General features: G+C 53.4%; 1 protein-coding gene and 1 long non-coding RNA gene across 14 annotated transcripts in view; one reads left to right on the forward strand and one right to left on the reverse strand.

The window, feature by feature from the left end:
* DNM2 (dynamin 2) overlaps positions 1-20,536 on the reverse strand; it is a 52,805-nt gene that overhangs the window by 18,316 nt on the left and 13,953 nt on the right. For 6 of the 13 annotated variants that reach the window (XM_059732349.1, XM_014606261.3, XM_059732347.1 and 3 more), the window contains exons 2-13: positions 19,787-19,860; positions 16,279-16,428; positions 14,725-14,928; positions 13,942-14,040; positions 13,015-13,175; positions 11,383-11,525; positions 10,565-10,700; positions 9,892-9,959; positions 8,402-8,540; positions 5,237-5,323; positions 4,214-4,284; positions 2,959-3,010 (exon numbers count right to left, since the gene is read on the reverse strand). In XM_059732349.1, coding sequence (XP_059588332.1) covers positions 2,959-3,010; positions 4,214-4,284; positions 5,237-5,323; positions 8,402-8,540; positions 9,892-9,959; positions 10,565-10,700; positions 11,383-11,525; positions 13,015-13,175; positions 13,942-14,040; positions 14,725-14,928; positions 16,279-16,428; positions 19,787-19,860 — 1,384 coding nt within the window. Of the gene's footprint in view, positions 1-2,187; positions 2,200-2,958; positions 3,011-4,213; positions 4,285-5,236; positions 5,324-5,896; positions 6,036-8,401; positions 8,541-9,891; positions 9,960-10,564; positions 10,701-11,382; positions 11,526-13,014; positions 13,176-13,941; positions 14,041-14,724; positions 14,929-16,278; positions 16,429-19,786; positions 19,861-20,536 lie in introns of all 13 variants that reach the window. The other 7 variants (XM_006265580.4, XM_059732348.1, XM_014606259.3 and 4 more) reach the window with 3 other exon arrangements.
* On the forward strand, positions 762-14,198 carry LOC132252110 (uncharacterized). Its single transcript, XR_009463878.1, has 2 exons — positions 762-1,834; positions 13,879-14,198. It is a non-coding gene; the product is annotated as an uncharacterized LOC132252110 (long non-coding RNA).

Raw genomic sequence — 20,536 nt, forward strand, 5'->3', positions numbered from 1 at the left:
GCCAGCTGCCAAGGCCCAGGGCACAGTTGGCCATGTGAGGAAGTGTCCTGGGCCCCAGCTGATCACATGTCCTGGATCTCTTCAGTCTCCTGGCCCCTTGCTCTGCTTCCCTTTCCTCTTCTCCAGGGCTTTGGTGCTTCACTGCTGCAGACAGCCTGACTTGCTAGGGGAGACTCTGGCATGCTTAGCTGAGAGCTGCAAGGACTCACTGTAACAGCCTTCCACGTCCAAAACCAGCCCTTTACTGGGCCCACTGTGGCAGCACCCCGGAGCTGGCATGGGTGACCCAGCTAACATGCTGAGCCTTGAAGCTTGATGTTGCTTGAGAGGCTGGAGACCTTGGCGATTCCAGCTATGCTAGTCTAGTAGATCCCAGGAAAATAGTGAGAAGCTGGGGACCCCTTACCTCCTGCCAGTTCCCCAACCCCAGGAAATATCCTTCCCAGCACTTTGTGCCTCAATTTCCCCATGCTGGGAGGGTCAATGCTCAGAGAGCATCAGTGTTAACTCTTCCCCCAGCAGCATCAGATCCTGCTCCTAACCCAAGAACCCAATTTGAGGCCTGTTTCCACATGAAAACAAGGGCTGCTCTTCCATGGCACCTAGCTCCTCCTCTTCCAGCCAGCCAGTGGCTTAGTGTGCTTCAGCCTAAGGCAGACTGATAGGGTTGTGCTCAAAGGGAACATCATGTGTGATGCTATGCCTCAGCAGGGACGACAGAGGACAGACTGATGTATTTTGAGAACATGCTGGGAACAGGAAGTTCCCTCTCTCTCTACAAGGAACACCCTATATGGATTCCACAGAGCAAGATCCTTCCCACCATATCTCCGCCAGCCCAGCACGTCAGGCATTTCCATTTTCCGTGGCAGTCCATGAGAATCGGAGCCCCTGATACCAGTTCATTTGGGATCCAGCCCTTTCACCCCCCTTCCTCCAGAGGGCACTGCTCACCCTAAGGAGCAAACAGCTCCTAATGGGGTTCAGTGATAACAGCACTCCTCATCTTGCTAGAAGCGACTGCACTGACCAGAACACCCTTGGCAGCTGGATCCTGAGGGAGGCTTTGGAGTCAGAGGCATTCGCTGGGACTCTGCCCTCCAAGGTGTACCTGCCCCCATTTCAGCTGTGGAGGCACAGATGCTTGGTGAAGACTGGGTGCCCAGCCATGAGTGGCATAGGTGCAGCCAGCCTGGCTTCCAGCAAGTGCCATCAGCAAAGAAAGCATCTCTGCCCATTGATGCCAGCTGTTCGCAACTGCTTTGGGAACTGGCATCTTGGCAAAGTGCAGGGGGGTGGGGCGGGGACAGAAATGTGGCTGATCAGTCTGCCAGCCCATGTCTGGAACCCTGCCTCCTCTACATCCACCTCCCAGACTGTGGGATCTGAGCAGCTGACTGACTGGCACTATCCACAACCCCCACAGACAGCACTGGGCTCTCCTCAACTCACTCACCTCCTAACCTACCCCAAAGGAGGAAAACACTGCCAGACAGAGTGAAGAAGATTCACAGCTGTGTGCCCAGGCTGCAGAGTTCAGGCTTCAGGGAGCCCCCTGGGCAGCCAGATAGAAGCCAGAAGAGCAGAGGTGCTACCTCTCCCAGCCGGGTGGTGCCCTAGCTACACTTGGCTCTGCCTGTGTCTACCAGCACCCAGGATGCCAAGGGTCTGCCTGCATGGTCGCTGACCCAAGCCTCCCTAACCAAGGCCTCCATTCCAGACAAACCTGGCCAATCGATGTGGCCAAGATCCAGCCTATGAAACAGAAGCCCCCAGTGCTCCATAACTCCTGAATTATGCTCAGACTCCTCTGGGAAGAAGACCATCCTCAAAGGTATGTAGACATGGGGGGGAAAAACAGTTCTGCACTGCATCCCCCTAGGCCTCAACTACCCCCACAATGGCATTTCCAGGAATAGGCCAAGAGACTGCACTCCCCTCCAGAGCTGTCCCTACCCTCCTCACCACAACCCACCCCCCAGCATGAATTTGGCTATTTCAAGCATAGAGAAGCCAGGCAGGGCTCCATCTCCTGAGACCAGGCTAAATCAGGGACCAGAGAGAACTCTGGTGAGTGCACTCGCTTTTAGGAAGATAGGGGCCTCACTCGCTTGGATCAGATGCTTTGGGAGGCGTCTCCATCGCTAGGTGCTCTACCACGTACTATCACACTACATGGGTACTTACCAGGATCTCACCCTTTAGGTGTGCAAAATTAGGATTGCGGATATATAAAAGTGGGGAGGGGAAAAAAGAAGCAGGACAAAGAGACAGAACAGTGAAGAAAAAGTGACGGAGGGGGAGGAAGAAAGCAGGAAGCACAAAAAATGGTAGGGAAAAAGAAGCAGAAAAAAAACAGCAAAAGAAAAACAGTTACATGCTATTAATTCATTATAACTGTACAGTGTTAATATCTCATCACAGTCTCTCCAAACAAGGCCACGTCCACATCCTGCTGGATTGACACTGTGCAAGTGGACACGTTGCCAATCCTGCCTGGATATCATCTGGGCTAAATAGCAATGCCCTCCCCACCACAGGAAAGCTGCGTGGAGACAGAACGACGGTTTAAGCCTGCTGCTGGGGTGTGGACTCTGTACTAATGCCACCCTTGCCCCAGCCCCATGGCTCTTAACAAAGGGGCAGAACTGAGCAGTTCTGTGAAGCCCCTTTCCCAGATCCCTTCTCCTCTTGCCAACACTCCATGGTGAGTGAAGAAAATTCAGTCACAGGATGGGCTCTCAAACCAGGACACGTTAGGGTGTGAATGGGCAACTAGCTCTGGGGCTTGACCCCATAATCCCATGCCAGTGTTTTCTGTCAGGGACTGGCTAGTCAATCCAGCTAGGACAGCAACAAGCAGCTCACAGGTTGCACAGAGGCACTGTGGACCTAAGTGGGGACCCCTGCCCCCCTACACTAGCCAGAGAGACAGCAGGTTGAACAGGCACACCATACCTGATTTGGGATGGCTCGTTTCTTGTTCATCTGAGTGCTTCTTTGCTGAGCACTGAAAAGAAAAAAATCAAAGCACCAACAGGCTCTACACAGACTGTACCAAGCAAGGGGCGGGCAGAGACTCAGCGCAATGCTCTCCCCACTCAGCAAAGAGACTTTAGGGGTGCCCACCACCTCTGACCTGCTCCAATGGCATCTGGGCACCCACAGCTTCCTCCCTCCTCCCCGCTGCCCCCCACCGATGCAAGAGGCTATAGCTCAGAAAGGCACAGGGCGTTTTACCAGCAGCGCCAAGGGAGAGTTGTGCTGCTCTCAGGCTGGCGCCGCGAGGGAGCACGCAAGCAGGAGTGTGGTACATACAGTTTCCAGCAGGTACCCACCCTGTCGCCAAGTGCTGCTCAGTGTAACAGCTGGGGGCAGTGGGAGGAGAGGAGGTGCAGAGAAGTCCAGAGGAAAGAGTGAGGTGTTTCAAAGGGAAAAACAGGAGAGATTAGGAAAGGGAGAAACTGGAGTGGAGTGTGAAGAGCAAAGAAAGAACAAATCAAAGGAAGAACAAACAAATGAGGGGGCAGGAGAAAGAAGAGGGAAATGCCTGGGCCTGGCTGGAGGAGCCCAAGGTGCTGCCTCTTGGTGGGGGAGCTGTTTAGATCTGCTGAGGCCTGTTTCAGCAGATGCTTGGAAGATCTTGGCATCCTTACCAAATCCATCTGCCCACCCTCCTCTGTGTGTGGAAGAGATCCCAGACACCCACCTCAATCCTCCCTGGATGCTGAGCTCTTCAGAGCAGGCTCCATGCCCACCTCGTGACATGGTGCCTAGCAAAGGAGAAGCCCATTCGTGTATCACAGGGGATCAAACCAGCCTCCCCAACTTCAGACAAAAGCCTGAGCCCAGGGAGAGAGGCCCCCACCCACTCCTTGCTTTTGGAGCAGGTGTGTCCTGATGCACTGGCACCCAGCACTGTCTGCAGCAGCTGAGGTGTTCCAATCTGAGGACTCAAGCGCTGCCGGGATAAGACTTTTTGGACAGGCCTCCTCACACCCCTCTGCACAACGGGGATGCTGGTGCTCTCTTTAAGCAGTACTGAGGGCACACTGCTCAATGCTGGAGGCTGACTGACTCCAGGATGGTCTTGATCCCTATCCCATGGCCTCAGCCACGGTGGCTACAGCTCGCCTGTTAGCTGTAATGAGAAGCCTTGGTTACTTAAGTACCCAGCTCCCTGCACCCCTAGGCTAGCAGGGCAGGTACCTACTTGGCAAATCCAATGAAGTCCTCATGGTTTGTGTTGATGTAAGAGAGCTCAATGTCGATCAACAGGAGAATCTGAAAAGATGGCCACGATTACAGGCCCGTCCCAAGCATGTTGCATTTGGTGCCAGGCCTAGGAAGGGGGTGGGGCAGGGAAGGGGGGTTCACCCCAGAGCATGGAGGCTCATCTGTTAAAGCTCTTCTCAAAGTGCCAGGCACTAAGACAGGGAGGTGCAGGGCTCTTAGTTACAGCCATGCAAACTGCGCTTCTCCCAGCAGAGGGCACTTTGGGACTTCTCTCGCAACAGTTGCCCAGCCTTGGAGGTGGCTTTGCAAGGAAGGGAGGCACGTCTGAGTTTGCTGCTTTGGCGGTGGGGTGGAAAATGGTGTTGAAAGGCTCTGGCTGGAGCACCAGGTCTGACTAAGGCTAGAAACAGGCACTGCCAAATGGAGAAACTGAGCTATGCCTCAATGTTGGCCTGCCCTTGATGGTGTGGGACAGGGAATCACAAACTCCCTGCTTTCCCAGACCCACAGAGTGGGTGGAGCAGCGGAGAAAGCCAGGATTGCCCCCACCCAGTCAGCTCCACGAGGCTGGCTGAGTAGGGAAGCACTTTCCCCCTGCCCCAAACCCACAGCACAGGTCTGGGACAGCAGGGAAAGCGGGGTTTTTCCTGCCTGTGGCTGGTTGAGCAGGGAAAGAGTACAAGGTAATAGACATCTGCCACAATAAAGCAGCAGAGTCTATTACTACCTTTTGCTGCACCACTGATTTTCCTATCATATGGTGCAACAAAGGGTAAGGATGCCTATTTACTCTGCATTTGTGCCGCCTTAACATTTTTTAAGGCAAAATAAATGAGAAATCAGATGAGGTTTGTTTCCATTCAGAAACAACACCATTCTGCTGGACTAAATCATCTCTGCCTTTGCCCTCTGAACAGAACATGAACACCTAATGCGCTGGGTATCAATGAGGCAGCCGAGGCCCTGGCCTGCTAGGAGCAGGGCAGGATGCAGTGCTTACCTGGTCCTTTGTTTTCCCTTCCCGTTCCCTGATGTAGGTGGTAACAATCCTCTCTGTCTCCTCTCGTAACCTTGGGTAGGAGCCAAGCTGTGGGGAAGGGGAAGACCACGGGGCATCAGATCATGGCGACCCCACATGAGCCACAAGAAAGCCTGACAACACACACCCACTCACGGGATAGAACAAAGCACAGGGGAAGGCTTGAACGCTGGTTGTGTCCAGGAGACAGAAACAGGGCTCAGAGGCTGAGAACAATGGAAAGCTACAGCAAAGAGCAGGGCGACTGCTTCGCTGGGGTCTCAGAACTGTTCTGCTTTTGCATCCCTGCCGGTGTCCCAGGGATGGGCTAAAAGCTAAGCAAGGCAAGTGAGATGGCTCCTACCAACACCAGGCCTCAGCTACTCGGGAGCAGCATTAGCCCAGGCCACTAGGGTGCACAGCAATAACTCTGCCATCTGTTTTACCAGGATCCAGGCTGGGAAGGCAGCTTCACACAGCAATTAGCTAATTTGCAGGTGTCTGGGCCACAGATGCTTGCCTGTCACACAAGGGACATCAAAACCCTGATGCTCTGACTCGCTTTGGTAGGCTGGGTCCTGGGAACAGATGCATTCCAGATGCTCAGGGTAGGGCAGAGAGGGAGGAACAAAGACCTATTACCTTTTCCGCACACTTTTTAATGACCGTGGCCAGCTCTGAGACCACCAGATCAACACACTTCAGACTGGGCTCTTTGAGCTTTACAAGCTGCTTTTTCACTATGGCTTCGAAGGCCATGTCGGGTGTGAAGAGCCCCGTCCTGCCCCGTGCAGAGCGTGAGAGCGAGATACCAAAGGAGGCAGGCAGGGAGACAGGGACAGAGACAGGAAAAGAAAAGGAGATTTAAAACCAGGTTAGTAACATGCAGAGGAGAAAGCAGCAGCGCCAGTGCTAGATGTTTTCAGGTCCCTGGGAGTCATTTCAAAATGTGACTGGATCAGACCTCCCTGCCTTTCGTGGATGCATTAAACCCAAGGTTTAGCAGAGATCTGGACTCGGCCATGAGTCCATTGCCACCCTGCTCCAAGGCCATTTCACAAAATCATAGAAATCAGGCCAGCAGGGACCTCCAGAGGCCATCCAGTCCAGCCTCCTTTGTTTAAGCCATCAGGCAGGGGCAGGAGTAGAGATCTCAACAGGCAATAGCTTCCCACCGGGGCTGGGCCCTGCACATAGCCTTGTTAGCCTGGCATGGAGGGCCATGCTCCCTGAGTCAATCAATACCTGAAGCCACTCTAGCAACCAGCTGAGACTTGGGAGATTGCTGCTTTACCCTGGGAATGCAAGAAACCCACACTGCCTTCATCAGCCCAACAGCTGGTTCCTTGCTTTAAACAGTAACTGCTACAAGCCATATGGGAGCCTGGGTGGAGATTAGGGAAGCAGAACACCACTGCTCTGTGGGCCTGAACAGGGCTAGGAACTAACTGAAACAGTAACACACCCCTCCCCAGATAAGGGGGGAGCTACCTGTGCAGAGTGTACCTAGAAGGTCTTGACTAGGGCACCTTTAGTGTCCCGATTCCCATGGCAGCATGCTATGTGCCCACCATGCAGTCACCTACCTGTGATGCTTCCAAACCCTCCCATTGACTTGCTGCATGGAAAATTCCCTACCACTCCCCACCACCACTGGCACTACCTAGAACTGAAAGAATCTCAGCAACTGACGTCGGCTTCTCCATGTTACACAGCTTGCTACACCCATGGCACAGAGACAACAGCAGGATCCCTGCCCAGACAGACTCCCAGGGCTCCTACGACAGACAGCACTGGACAAGCATTGAAACATTACTCTGCTCAAGCATCATGCTCTGGGAAGCAACACTTGTGGGCAACTCTGCTGGGAAGTCAGTTTATTGAGTGTGGAAGCAGCCAATTCATCAAGGCTCCCACTCCATGCCAGGCTGAGGTACAATAGGGACAGCCTTTGAAGTGGAAACACGTTTGTTACCAAGCTGGTTATTGCCAAACAGTAGGTTTTGTAAATAAGCCACAGCCATCAGAGAGAATCGGTGAAAGCGATTCTTTCCAGCACTGGCTTCTCCTGTCCTCCATGGCTTCCCTGAGCAGAGGCAGGCAGCAGCTGCAGATCCAGAAGTCACATGCTAAGATCGGTACTGAGATTGAGACTCACCCGCCCACCTGCCTGGCAGACACCAAAACGCTCTGAGACAAATGCCTTGGCAGGACCTGGTCAGGTCTGTCACAGAGCACCATTGCTGGAAGCCACTGACAGCGTGAGGCTCCCTGATGGGTCAGTGTCCCCAAAGTCTCACGTGTATTACAAAAAGAGTTGTACTTGGGGCCTGGGCACATGACACTGCAACATGAGTGTTACTCACATCACCTCAATGTAAGTGATGCTGGGATCTGGAGAGGACAGCCAGCCAGTCTGGGGTAAAGCTCGAAGGAGGCACTGTACAGCCCCTTCTTATTCAGGGGAAGGGGAGCAGATACTAGCCTGTTTACAGTACGCAAACTGCTCCTCTGATGTAGCTGTAGACACACAGCCCCTTTACAGGAGTATAATTTTACCCCTAATTTTGACAAGGTTGGCTTCTATGCCAGATTTGAGTCATGCAGGTGCTGAGCTCCATGTCACTTTTAGCCTGGTGTATATTATGTAACAGGTTCAAGACCTGAGCTCTCACCACGCAACCTGTCATCAACAGAGCTCAGTGCTGGTGTGCATCATCCCCATGTGCTTCTGATGGAGAAAACTGAGGCACGGCATGAGGAACTGACTCACTCAGGGTTAACCATCAGACCAGTGACAGAATCCAGGACAGAAACAGGCATCCCAGAGGTCACACTGGGAAGTGACTTGCCCAGAGGTCCCCCTCACCCTCCAGAGGTCCAACATGACCTTTCATGCAATCAATCCAGGGCTTCTCTTACATCTCAGCAGTGCCAAGTCCCAGGTAATCACAGGTACCTCAGGCCAGGACTCCTGGACACTAGGCTTAGCCAGAGTCCCAGTTAAGCTAGTCCCAGCTGATGCTTCCAGAGTAGGATGGGGTCTTGCCAAGCAAAGTGGGCAGGGGAGAACAAAGCCAAGGTAGCACCCGAGTTGCTCCACCCCGCGAACAGGAAGGGGCCAGGTGGCCTCCAGAGGTTCAATACCTTACTGGTACACTGTCTAACTGTATTGATTAACTCCTGAATAACCAAGTCGACACACTTCAGACAAGGCTCTTTCAGCTTCACCACCTGCTTTTTCACAATGGCCTCGAATGCCAAGTCTGGTGTGAAGAGCCCCGTCCTAGAGGTGGCCGTGTGCGAGGGCAGAGAGAAAACAAAATGGGTCAAGAGGTTTAAAAAGAGGTGACGGTCTGTCCCAGGGAGACATTCAGAGACAGCCCAGAATGCAGCTCCCTCCCACCACTTCTGAGCCTCATGGTCCTGTGGAGGTCTGGCTCCAGGAGCCAGGGGACTGGGGCACCAATGGAAATCTGCTTTGTAGGGTCCCATCACAATGATAAAGCAACCACAAAGCTATCCCATAAGTACTGAGGGATCTAAAGTCAACACTAGCTGCAGCAAGGCCTAAAGGCAATTGCTTTCTATAGCTATGCTGCAGCCAGATGGCCTCCCAGCTCTCCAGGGGCAGCCAGGATGGATGGAGAGCTTTTGAAAAGATCGAGAAACTCTTGGGCCAGGGTTCACGCAACACATATTAACATGTGGAACTTGTGGTCACAGAAGGTTGTCAAGGCAGAGAGTAAAGCCAGGTCCAACCAGGGACTAGACATGTTCATGGAAGACAGACCCCATTAACAGCTATTAAACAGAACAGTCAGAGATATTTCTTCTGGTATCATGAAACCAATGATGATGGATGCCCAAGAGGGTCTGACAAGGGACAGATCCCTCTGGACATACCCAGTTCACATGCTCACCCTCTAGAATCCACTCCTGTCATTCTCAAGAGACAGGCCTATTTGGCTCACATAGGACCACAGGTGTGAGTCCACACAGAAACAGTTTGCCTCCTCCAACTCAGAGAAGACTAATAAATGTGAACCAAAAGAGTTCTCGGGACAACTAAAGCAATAATGGGGAAAGGAGAGAGGGTCAAAGATTAATACCAAGTGCTCTAAGAGGGGGCACAGAGCAGGGCACGCTGGTCCCTGAATGGATTGAGGGAGCCTGTGGATGCTGATCAGCAAAAAACTCATCCTAGAAATGTGAGCAGAGAAGTGAGAGGAAAACAGGCCCCCGACACTTGCCCAGGTTTTTCCTGGCCAGAGCCTCCTTCCTGGTCTGGTAGAAGCCTAGCTTAGCTAGGGCCAGGACTGTCAAAGACAGGCTGCTGGGCTAGATGGAGCATTGGCCCAGTATGGCACTGCTGATGTTCTTAAAGCCACTGGCTTTCCCTTCCATCTTGCATGTCTGAGCAGCTAGAGGGGGTACACATCTAATATAGCTCCATGGGACCCAGAGTTCTACCCCATCAGACCCAGGGCCTCCAACAAGATAGGCATGTGAATGTACCCACACGCCAGCAGTGGGGTCACTGCAAAGGGAACACCCAACCCAGGACATCACCTAGGCCTGATCACAGGGAAACAAGAAACATTTCCACAACTGGAAAGAGTCCCTCTGACACTTGCCTTACACCATGGATGTTTTTAATTGCATAGCTGATTTCTCGCCTCAAGTCCTTCTCATCAAATTCCATCTAGGACAGAAACCACAATTAAGATTTTACAGTGAGCTGCTCCCAAGCTGAAGCACAGGTTTCTAATTGAGGGCTGGCTCGTAAGAAAGCCAAGTTCTCAGGCTCACTGGGGACCAGCGGATGCTCACAGTTCCTGCCAACAGCACATTCAGAGCTTTAAGATGTGCTATTTCTTTGCCTTCAGGGACCTGTGAGCCATATAAAACACACAGCAAACATGCAGTGCCAGGAGGGGGGGTGGTCCAGACCATCAGATGAGAGACATTTTGGGTTTACCCCTTAAAGCAGGCCGGCAAACCCCTTTCTTTTTAGTCCTGTGTAAGCTAGAGGCGAGGCCTCAATCCCATCATGACTGGCTCATCTGTCTCATGCCAGAACTGACACATCCCATCTTCTACAAAGAGATAGGCCCCCCACCTGTGAAACTGCTGTCTCTCATGGCTGCTACTGTCCAAGCCAGACATGGCCTGCAACCAGGGACACTTCTGCTGGACTCTAACCAAGCCAGAAGCCAGGGGGAGGAAACATGTGCAGTCAAAAGGCTTCTGCAGCCTAGCATAGAGGAGACAGGGCAAACACAAGAGCATAATCCAGCTCAGTTTTACCTTCACCAGCTCAAAGGGGAAGCGCTCGTGGAAGATGCGGTTTATTCTGGCACCGCCTGAAAGCTCCAGTGTGTCCACCTGGTCGCCGGAGCCTTCAATCCGCTTCTCAAAGTCCACCCCAAATTGCTGGACCATTCTGCAGAGAGCGTGGGACAGTGGGTGTTAAACCCAAGGTGATGGAGACTGCAATGACTCAGCTGCTCAGGCCACAGCTGTCCGCACCATGCTAGCAATGATGCATCTTTTAGCTGCTCGCAGCCAGGGAAGAATTCCCATGGCTTTCCCAAAGTCTGGAAGGAGAATGGAGTCTCCTTTCCAGCTGTTATCAGAGCAACAGAAAGCAGGCAGCTCACCTAGGATGCGTAAACACCCTCCCCTCCTTTTCTTTTTGGAAGAGGAAAGACCATGCAGCTGCCCGTGTCTGCAGATGCAGGGAACATGGAACACCATTTATTGAGCTACAAAAGACATCTGTCAGGTATTGCAGCTAGAGACTGTACAGATCAGCCCCTACACTTGAAAATAGCCTAATGCTGCTGCAGTCAATCTCTGGGACATGCCAACTCAAAAAGCACCACTATTTGAAGCTGGCAACCTCTCCCCAAAGCTGTCTGCTCCTAAAGATTAGAACCAGGTTCTAGGAGCAGAAGACAGCAGGAGCTAGTGGGTCACAAAGGAAGAGGCTGTGGACACTAGTCTTATTTGAACATGCAACCATGTCTATTTGAGGCTGGAGGTGAAATACCCCTCACCCCGTTCCTTCTAACACCACCCGCAATGCAGCGTCCATGTGCCCTTAAGGGCAGGAAGGCACCTACTGGAGCAAGGCTTTGGTTTTGCGTGTGGGGTCATCGGGGCGAAAATTCTTGTACTCCTCCACCTCCTTCTCCAGGGACAACAGCTGGCTCTGGAGCTTGCTGCGTAGTGAGGGCAGGGTCTCCCGAATGTGGTTGGTCAATTGCTACAAGAAGATGAGAGGAACAGTCAAGGCTGCTGCTCAGCTGTTGGTGCCAGCACCCGCACTTCAAGCCTTTCCAATGGAGCGACAGCAGGTAGAAGCCAGAGGCTGGAGCCCATGACCATGCACTGAGCCCCATCTAATCTAGCTGCTGTGTGGAAAGGAGAGGAAATACTCCGGTTTCTCTTCAGAGCATACAAATCTTTTGCCTTTTTTGGCTTCTTGAAGCCTCAGGACAAGTGTAGTAGCTACTTAACCTGGCAGAGGAAATACCATGCATCTGTGTCAAAGAAGATAGAATCACATCGCAGAACTGCTCTTCTGGCATGGCTCAGTACCTGCTAACGTGCAGCAGCTCTAAGCCCAGTTTATGGAAATGGAAGTCTCCTCCCTTACTTGCTCCGAGGGCCTTATGCCTAAGGGCAAGCAACACTCAGGGGCATGCAAACCCCAAGCCTCTGGGCTTGTGCCTGCAAGTAGGATGCCCGCCAAAGGTTTTGGAAACATCTGAAGCCTGAGGTGCGAGTGGATCGGTAGTAGAGCCACTTATGGTTCTAGACTCTTGGATTTGGAATTAGTTTGGGCTAATTTGGCCTTGGATACAAATTTAAAAAATACAGGCTGGTGGCATGGGGGGCACCAAAAGGCCTGGTTCTCAGACAGAGCCCTGGATAGCTTCCAGCCAGACTAAGCCCTCCAGCTGCTGAGAGCTTCAAGCCACATTTTTCCTGTTTTAATGCATTTTCCCCATTCCTATAGCTTCCATCTTCTGTCTTCACTGTGACCTTCTTCCTGCTTCTGTCTGCTATGACAGCAATTGCTGCTTCTACCACTGGCAGGCTCAAAGCCTCACTGGCCATCGTCTGGAGGACACAAGGGCTGCAGGGAAGGAGACCCCATAGCCGCAGGGTCCTATGTCATTCTCTGCACCCATGCAAATGCACAAATGTCAGCCAAGCTGACCAGCCAGGAAGGGGCATAGCTTGGCACCAAGACCCTGAGGCCAGGGCAGATCCAGAGTTGCCCTCTTTAATTCCTGCTCCACCCAAATGTTAAAACAAACCACCTGACAGTGGCTGCAGCATTTCTATTCAGGCAGCAGTGAGGGGAGTTCACTGACTTCTTGGCTTATTACAATCTGTATGATTCCTTCTAAACTCTTTACTCCACAGGTATTAACAACCCTCTCTCCTTGTCAATGTTCTTGATGTTTCACTAATCAAGCTAGCCCTTTGTTTTGCAATGCTGCTGTCTGGGAGCTGCTCCTTGTCATGTAGCTTCTATTTCCCAACCCTGCAGACTGTTCTGAACTAATTCCAATGCAGTTATATTTGTTCTTGCATCCATCTTAAACTGAAGAATCCAGCCCTAGGCCTACAGCGAATTAGTAAAGCTGTTATATTTTATTTTTTGGAGGAAACTGTGTGGTGATGCACATCACCATGCACACCCCTTTTCAAAATCCTAGATCCACCCATGCCCTGGGTCTAACCTGGTTGAGGACTTTCTGCAGGTGCGGGGTGCCCATGCGGTCTGCCATGTGCCGGTAGGCTGGATGCGAGAGGAAGAACTTGCGTTCGGCTGCCAGAGCAGCCCGTATGTCCTTCTTGCCATCAATGTCCTTCTGGCTCCGGTTCACTACCCCGATGTAACCTGCAGCAGGGGAAACCAATGTGTCGGCTCCGGGACAGAAGCCAGGTAGCAGGGGAACTCCGATACTGGGGCAAGGGTAGGTTAAACATCTGTCTGGGAAGGTCTGGACACAGCAGATCCTGCCTAGAGTTGGGTGTGTTCAGCTGTAGTCCTCTATGGTTAAGGAACACTGGAAAGCCTCAGTCTTGAGTCCCATGCCACACTCCCTCCCAGGCAGGATTGGTCTGTACCAGGGGTCAGCAACCTACAGCCTGTGAACTGGACCTGGCCTGCAAAGCCATTGGATCCAACCCAGGGACGCAAGGTTTTGGCTGCGGGTGCCTCCCTATGCCATCAGAGAAACATTGGCTGCAGGTAGGTTCTAGAGCCTGTCAACCTGCCTCTGACCTGGAAAAGGCTACCACTACTCTATGCCAGAGGTGCTCAACCCCCAGTCTGCAGGCCAGGAAATTTGGTGGCAGGGGAGCAGTGCTGCCAAGTTCCCAGGCTCATGAAGGGCCCCAAGCCCTGTGTTCTGGCTGATCCCAGTGTGCAGGGCTGGACAGGGACAGTGGTGGGTCCCAGAGCCCAATCCCTGTGTGGAGGGCTAGGAGGGGGTGGCACCAGGCCCAACCCCTGTATGGGGCTAGGATGGGGCGGCAGGTACCAGGCACACACCCCACCTTCCCCTCTGCTCCAGGATGTCTCTACCCTTTTTCTACAGGCAGAGAATTCCCAGAGTGTGCGGCAGGCAAAAGCACATCACCCAAAGCCAGCAGTGCTATACCTCTCCTCAGAGGTAGCAACTTGTTCTCCAGGATGTCCCTGGCGTCAGTGCCTTCGTCCATGAGGTCCAGTTTCGTGATCACACCGATGGTCCGCAAGCCTGTGTGAGAGGCTGGAGGTTAGAGGAGAGGCTAGTGTGCCTGCTGCTGCCCATCCTGAGGAACCCACTCCAATAGGGCTGGAGAGAGGGATGAGGTCACTGGAACTGCCCCTGGCAGAGGGAGTTGGGAAGGAAATAAACCCTGATTTTAAAGCAGAGCTCAGTCTGTTTATGAAGATGTGCAGTTTATGAACTGGACTCAGGACCTCAGAATATGCCACAGCTGCTTGAGGTTGCGAGCAGAGCCTGGGACACACTTGGGCTCCTAGCCACCCATCACAGGGAGGGACAGGTGACACAGAAGCCTAATGCTGTGACTCCAGCAGCCCTTTAGGCAGAGCTGAGGGGGGCAACCTCACTCCCTGCAGACACAGCTGTGAGCCCAGTGGATAGCTGGAAACAGTAGCTACTGCCAGCAGCTGAAGCCAGAGGCACCGATGCTAGAGAGGGCTATGCCAAGGATGGAAGGGTTTGAAGCCATCTCCAGATACAGCAGCTTCCCCCCACCCCCCGCCCTGGAACTAACAAGTCAGCAACCATGTGGTGCCCAAACCTACTGGGCCATCCTATAACCAATAGGACTTTCAGCGCCTAACCCCAGCAGGGTTCCATAGCTGCACAAAGGGCATGGAAAAGCTGCATTATCCTAGGGGAAAGCTAGTGAGTCAGGCATCTGCCCCTCACCTTGAGGATCAACCTCCTTAGCCATCTTGAGGGCATCCGAGTTGGCCAGGTCCATGTTGGCTGGGGTCACAGCAAGAATCAGGCTGCTCTCACGGCTGATGAACTGCAGGATCATATCCTTGATCTGGTACTCGATGTCCTGTGGTTGGTCTCCCACAGGCACTTTGGTGATGCCCGGGAGGTCGATCAAGGTCAGGTTCAAGACTGCAGAGAGGGAAAAAAAGAGAGCCTATGCATGGGAGGTGGGGCAGCAGGGAGTGAACATTCCCTCTGTGGGGTCAGGAGAACCTAAGGGTGAGGCAGGGTCCAGGTAGTGTGAGAGAACTCAGTATCACCATGGCAAGAAGGACACAGAACGGACCATCACTTTCATTGGCCCTGGCCCTTGTGACCCTTCACAGCCTCCCCCATGCCCTGACATACACTTCCATACACAAGTGCCTTCCTTCATAAGAACATAAGAGCTGCTTAGGTCCATCTGGTCAGCCTCATGCATCTCACAGTGGCAGAGAACAGATGCTGAAAGGGAAGGTAAACTGGGTCTAACCAGGGTTTTTCCCCCGTTCCTCTCTCTCTCTCTCTCTCTCTCACAGTCTCCAGCATTTAAGGTCTAGGACACTCCGATTCAGAAGTCGTGCCCTTCGCTCCCATAGTCAATTGCTACCGATGCCCCTTTCCTCCAAGAACGTGTCCCGTCCCTTCGCAAATCTGGCGGAACTCTCAGCTTCCACCACATCTGGTGGCAACAAGTTCCTCACTTTAATGAAGCACTGGGTGAAAAGAAACTGCCTTGTGTTAGTTTAAAAATGACAGCCTCCTAGTTTCATGTTGTGACCCCTAGTTATTGTCTGGTGAGAGCTAGTCGATAATAAATCCCTACTGTCTTTCTCTTTGAGATTTAGTATTTTGTAAACCCTTCTTATGTCCCCCCTCAAGCATCTCTTTTCTAAACTGAACAGACCTTGCCTTGTTAGTCTCCTCATAGCGAAGTCATTCCATACCACTCATCATCTTTGCTGCCCTTCTCTAGTCCTTCTATATCAGGGGCAGGCAATGTTGTTTGGCTGGAGTGCCGAAAAAAACCACATCTACCTTGGAAGGTGCCGGAGTGCTCACACGCTGGAGCCTGGAGCTCCTGTTTGCAGTCTGCTTGCAGCAGGGCTTGCAGCCTCCCAGCTGCCTGCTGGGAGCAGCCTGGGCTCTGTGGCTGGCAGCAGCTGCTTAGAGCCCAGGCTGGCAGTGGTGTGCTGAGCAAAATGGCCTTGCGTACCATGCTCGGCACATGTGCTGGGAGTTGCTGACCCCGGTTCTATATTCTCTTTGAGGTGTGGGGACCAGAACTGGACACAGGATTCAAAGTGTAGACGCACCATGGATTTTATGATCCCTGAACTGTCTGCTGACAGCTACTCAATAATAAATCCTGATTGACTCTCTCTTCATCACTTAGTATTTTTTAAGTCCTTCTCATTTGTAAACTGTTATATCAGTGGGCCTTCAGGAGCCCACTGGCCCTTGGCCAGGCCAGGCCAGGCAGCATGAAGCCTCACTCACCATGCGGAGAGTAGACCCTCAGGTTGATAGGGACAGGGGAGATGCCCTTGTTGGTCCCCGTGGCACGGTCCGTCTCCGCCTCGATCTCCTGCCGCACCTCGTCAAAGTCTGTGAACTTTTTCGATTTGCAGTGCAAGAATTCAGCATACTCTGCAAGAGATGCGCCCACCGTCACCAGGGTGGATACATCTGACCCGCACCCTCTGGCCTCACTGTGATGGAGGACCCCAATGAGGTTGTCCCTGACCCCAGAGCTCAGATCTACAGCAACATGAGGCAAGGAAGGGAAACTGAGGCACGGTAGGTGGGAGGGAAGGGAGATGCAATTCTCTCAAGGTTAGGGTTACCATATATTTCCTGTTCCAAAAGACAGTGCGCTCCTGCTGGGGGGGACACCTCACTGCCAACCCACAGCCACCTGACCCTACCACTGCCCCTCACTCATGACCCACAGTCCCTCACTCCTCCAGGCCATGCTAGTGCCCCTCGTTCCCAAGCTATAGCCCCCCTGGCACTACTAGTGCCCCACACATCTGACCAACATCCCCTGCCCCCCAGCCCCTCTCATCCCCAACCTGCAGCCCTCTGCTCCCCCACCCCTAGCCGTGCCAGAGGGAGCCTCCGACTGGGCCGAGGCATGGCAGCTCCAATTCATGCAGGCAGCGGTGGGACAAGTCCAGCCCTGACACAGACTAGAGGGAAGACGAGAGGATGCCTGTGGGCTCCAGCACCGCACCAGACAGCCTGGCCACCAACCACCCCCGCAGTGTCTCCTAGCCACCCTGTTCCTACAAGCATGGGCACTGACCCCATACCACCAACCCAGCCACACAGCTCCCTGCAGCCACCAACAGCCGCCCCCCCCCCCTTCCCACATCCCCGGTGCCTGGACAGCTTTCCCCAGCACAAGTAGGCATCTGCCCCACCTCACACACATTCTGGCTGGCAGCCTGGTCACTGGTGTGCTGGCATCTGCTCAGGTAGGGACGGTCTGTCTTCCCCTGCTTGCCTGCTATCTCAGGCTGCAGTGCTGGACTCTCTCACAGCTGAGGCAAGCCTGCATCTGGGCCTGCCTAGGACCTGGGACATTTTGGGGTATGACAGGGGCACCAGCTGGGCAATCTGAGGCAGATGCTCCATGCTTTGATACTGGATGGGATCAAATCCCAGTCACTGCCATGGCAGCCAGGTGCCAGGCACTCAACCACACTCACCACTGAGAACCTGGGTCACAGACGGAACAGGAAAGGCAGGCTCTGTGCCAAGGAGCCTTTGTTTCATCACCCCCAGAGCCAGGTTCCTGCTCCCTGCCCCACTGCCTCCAATGATAAGACAATGCAAGCCATTTACACACCTCAGAGGTGCCCAGATGGAGCCAGCCAAGCCTCACTTGTGTTTACAGGTCATTTTGGGAGCTGCAAAGCAGGTTCCAATTGCCCTTGGATGGGCCAAGCTGCCCTCAGATGGGCCTGGAAAGATCAAGCCAGGAGGGATCTGCTAGCAGTGGCTCTCACCCCATCCACTCCCCTGCTCCTCCCTGTGACCTGCACCGTGCCCTCCAGAGCCCCTCAGTGGGAGACAGCTTCAAGCAGGGACCCCACAGCTCCTAGCCCAGGGGCAGCAGGAAGAGAGGTGCTGGCTTGGGCCTGAGCAGCCAGTCCAGACAGCTGGACTCCTTCCCTGCTTTGCACCTGCTTCTGCAATTAGAGCAGCCTGCCCACAATCCTCTGAACAGGAAGATGCCCAGGGTCATGCCTGAAAGATTCAAGCCATGCATTCACAGGAGCTGCTGGCTGCCAGGCAGGAAAGCAGCCAGAGTTGGGCCAGTCTGACCGGCTCCTTGCTTAGTCAGTTGGAGCAGTCCTGTTCCAATGCCTGCTGAAAACCGAGGGAGCCTCCCCCCACATTCAAACAGGCTCCAAGCCATCCCAACATGTGGTCTTTAAGCAAGACCCTGCACTGACCCTCTCCCCCACCTCCCACCCCCCAGCAGTGTCAGATGCATTGAGACTCCTAACCCAGGCTGCCCACAGATCTCTGGGGATGGAGAGTCCTCAGTGCCTGAAGATGCCACAATCATCATTGGAAACTTGGTGTCACAGATGCACTAGAGCAGTTAAGCAGCAGCTGCAGATGCTTCAAAGATCCTGGCTACCAGTGCTCTCAGATGGTCAGAAGGAACCGGCTACAAGAAGAGCCCCATGACTTCCCACAGCCCCTTTGCCGACAAATCCCACTTCTACCCCTCTGGTGAAGCTATAGCCAAAGCTGGAAGCAGGCAGCAGCTTGCCAGGAGAGGCTGTGCTGAGCTGGGAATGGGAAGAGAGGCCCATTTCCATCCCTGAGTGAGCAGGCATGAGGGGCACATCATACTCCCTGCCCCCTCAGGTCCTCCCACCTCCCGGCCTCTCAAGTGACAAGCACCCATCAAGCAAGGCACCTTGTTGCCATCATGACTAACAAATGAAACCACCCAATGTGAGCTTTCCAAGCTCCTCATGCATTTTGGATGCTGCAGTGCTCACCCCTCTTAGATGCCACCCTTCCCCCACCCAAACACTCACTCCAGTAGCAACAGCACTCCAGGTTGCTGGAATTTTCCAATACAGGAGTGTGCTGGGCTTGCTGCTTGAAGCCACCTCATCTGCAAATCAGTAGGACTAAGGCCTCAAAAGGCAAGAGCCCCAACCCCTCATTGTTCAGCATGGGGGGTGGGGGAGAGCAAGGGGCAGAGACAAGCCTGTACTAGCAGGTCTACAGTTACCCCCCTCACCCTCCCCACCTCTAAAACCCAGAGGAAGTTCTCAGGACACAGGGGATTTGAACCATTAGGTATCTGATGCCTTGCATCCAGCTATGGCAGGCCAGGCCAGGCCAGGCCAGGCAACCGGCTGCACAAGACTCCTACATATTTCATTCAAAGGAATGTAACCAGATCAGTCAACCTAGAATCAGGTGTTGTGGTGGAAGGAAGGGAGGGGGATGGCACTCAGCATATGCATGCTTGCCATAGCTAGTAGCAATGCCAGGCCTGGTTTCTCGCTTACTTGGGCACATGGGACCAAATTGTGGGAAGACAAGGCCGCAGCCAGGGTAGGTTTCATAGCCAGGCTCTGCATGGCACTGTGTTCCTGTCACAAAGATGGGGTCTGCTCCATTTGCCGAGATCAGTAGGATCCTGGAAAGCCCTGCTCAAAGCTTACTGCTGACGGAGAGACAATGACCTTCCTGGAGCAGCCTTGTGCTCTGGTGTCCACCCCTCTATCTGCACTGGCAGCTGATCTTCAACGTGAGAGAAGATCAGCTTTCCTTCCCACTCTTCTGCTTTCCGGAGCCATGGCACAGTTCATACGCTCCACATATGAACTGCCATTTCCTGGGTCAGACCCCAGGTTCATCTTGTCCAGTCTCCTGTGTCACACAGCAGCAGAGAGCAAGTATCGGAAGGGAGAGTGAACTGGGTCTGACCAGGAACCCATCCCAGCACAGTGCCACAAAAACCACGTACCTGTCTTGGAGAAGATGAGCTGGAGGATGAGAGGCCGTCGGGTAACGATGCCAGAGCCCCGGGGAAGGAAATCTCTGCAAGAAGGGAGAGAAGGGGGTTACTTGGAAGCACAAAGGGGGCCAATGCTCTAGCATGGAGGGTCACACATGTAAGAACCTTGTACTCCATGATGGTCACATCCAGATACTCCTGCCTCAGGACAGATGCTTCATGCCCTGTCTGGCTGAGCAGAAAGAAGCCAGTTAGACCCATGGTAGGTGGAAGGGACTGTAGCATCACCCTTTCTACAGAGGAACCAGAGGCAAACATCTTATACAAAGGCACACGGGGAGCATGCAGCAGAGACTAGCACAGGACTCGGATCTCCCTAAGCCTTCACCCCTTGCATCCCTTATTTCAGCCTCCAGCTAGGATTGGTGAAGAAGGAAAAGCCCAGACCCCAAAGGCCAGGGACAAAATGCTCACCGGAGACAGACTCCTCCATGATCACTGAGGTCTTCTAGCACGCATGACATTTGCAGCCCTGATGCACTAGCAATCACTGCTCTGTCTGGACCCCAAAGATGTCAGTACTCTCCCCCACCCCAACCCTGCCTCTACCTTGGGGCAGCATCTGGGGAGGGCAGGAAGGTCTCAGTTGCTGAGTTTAGAAACAACCCTTGGCCAATGAAAGGCTGTTTTGGAAATAAAGCACCCACCCAAGTGGCCTACTTCAAAAGAAAGAGACAATGTGAGGGGACAGAGTTTCTT

Source organism: Alligator mississippiensis, chromosome 8 (assembly GCF_030867095.1).
Source record: "Alligator mississippiensis isolate rAllMis1 chromosome 8, rAllMis1, whole genome shotgun sequence".
NCBI classification, from domain to species: Eukaryota; Metazoa; Chordata; order Crocodylia; family Alligatoridae; genus Alligator; species Alligator mississippiensis.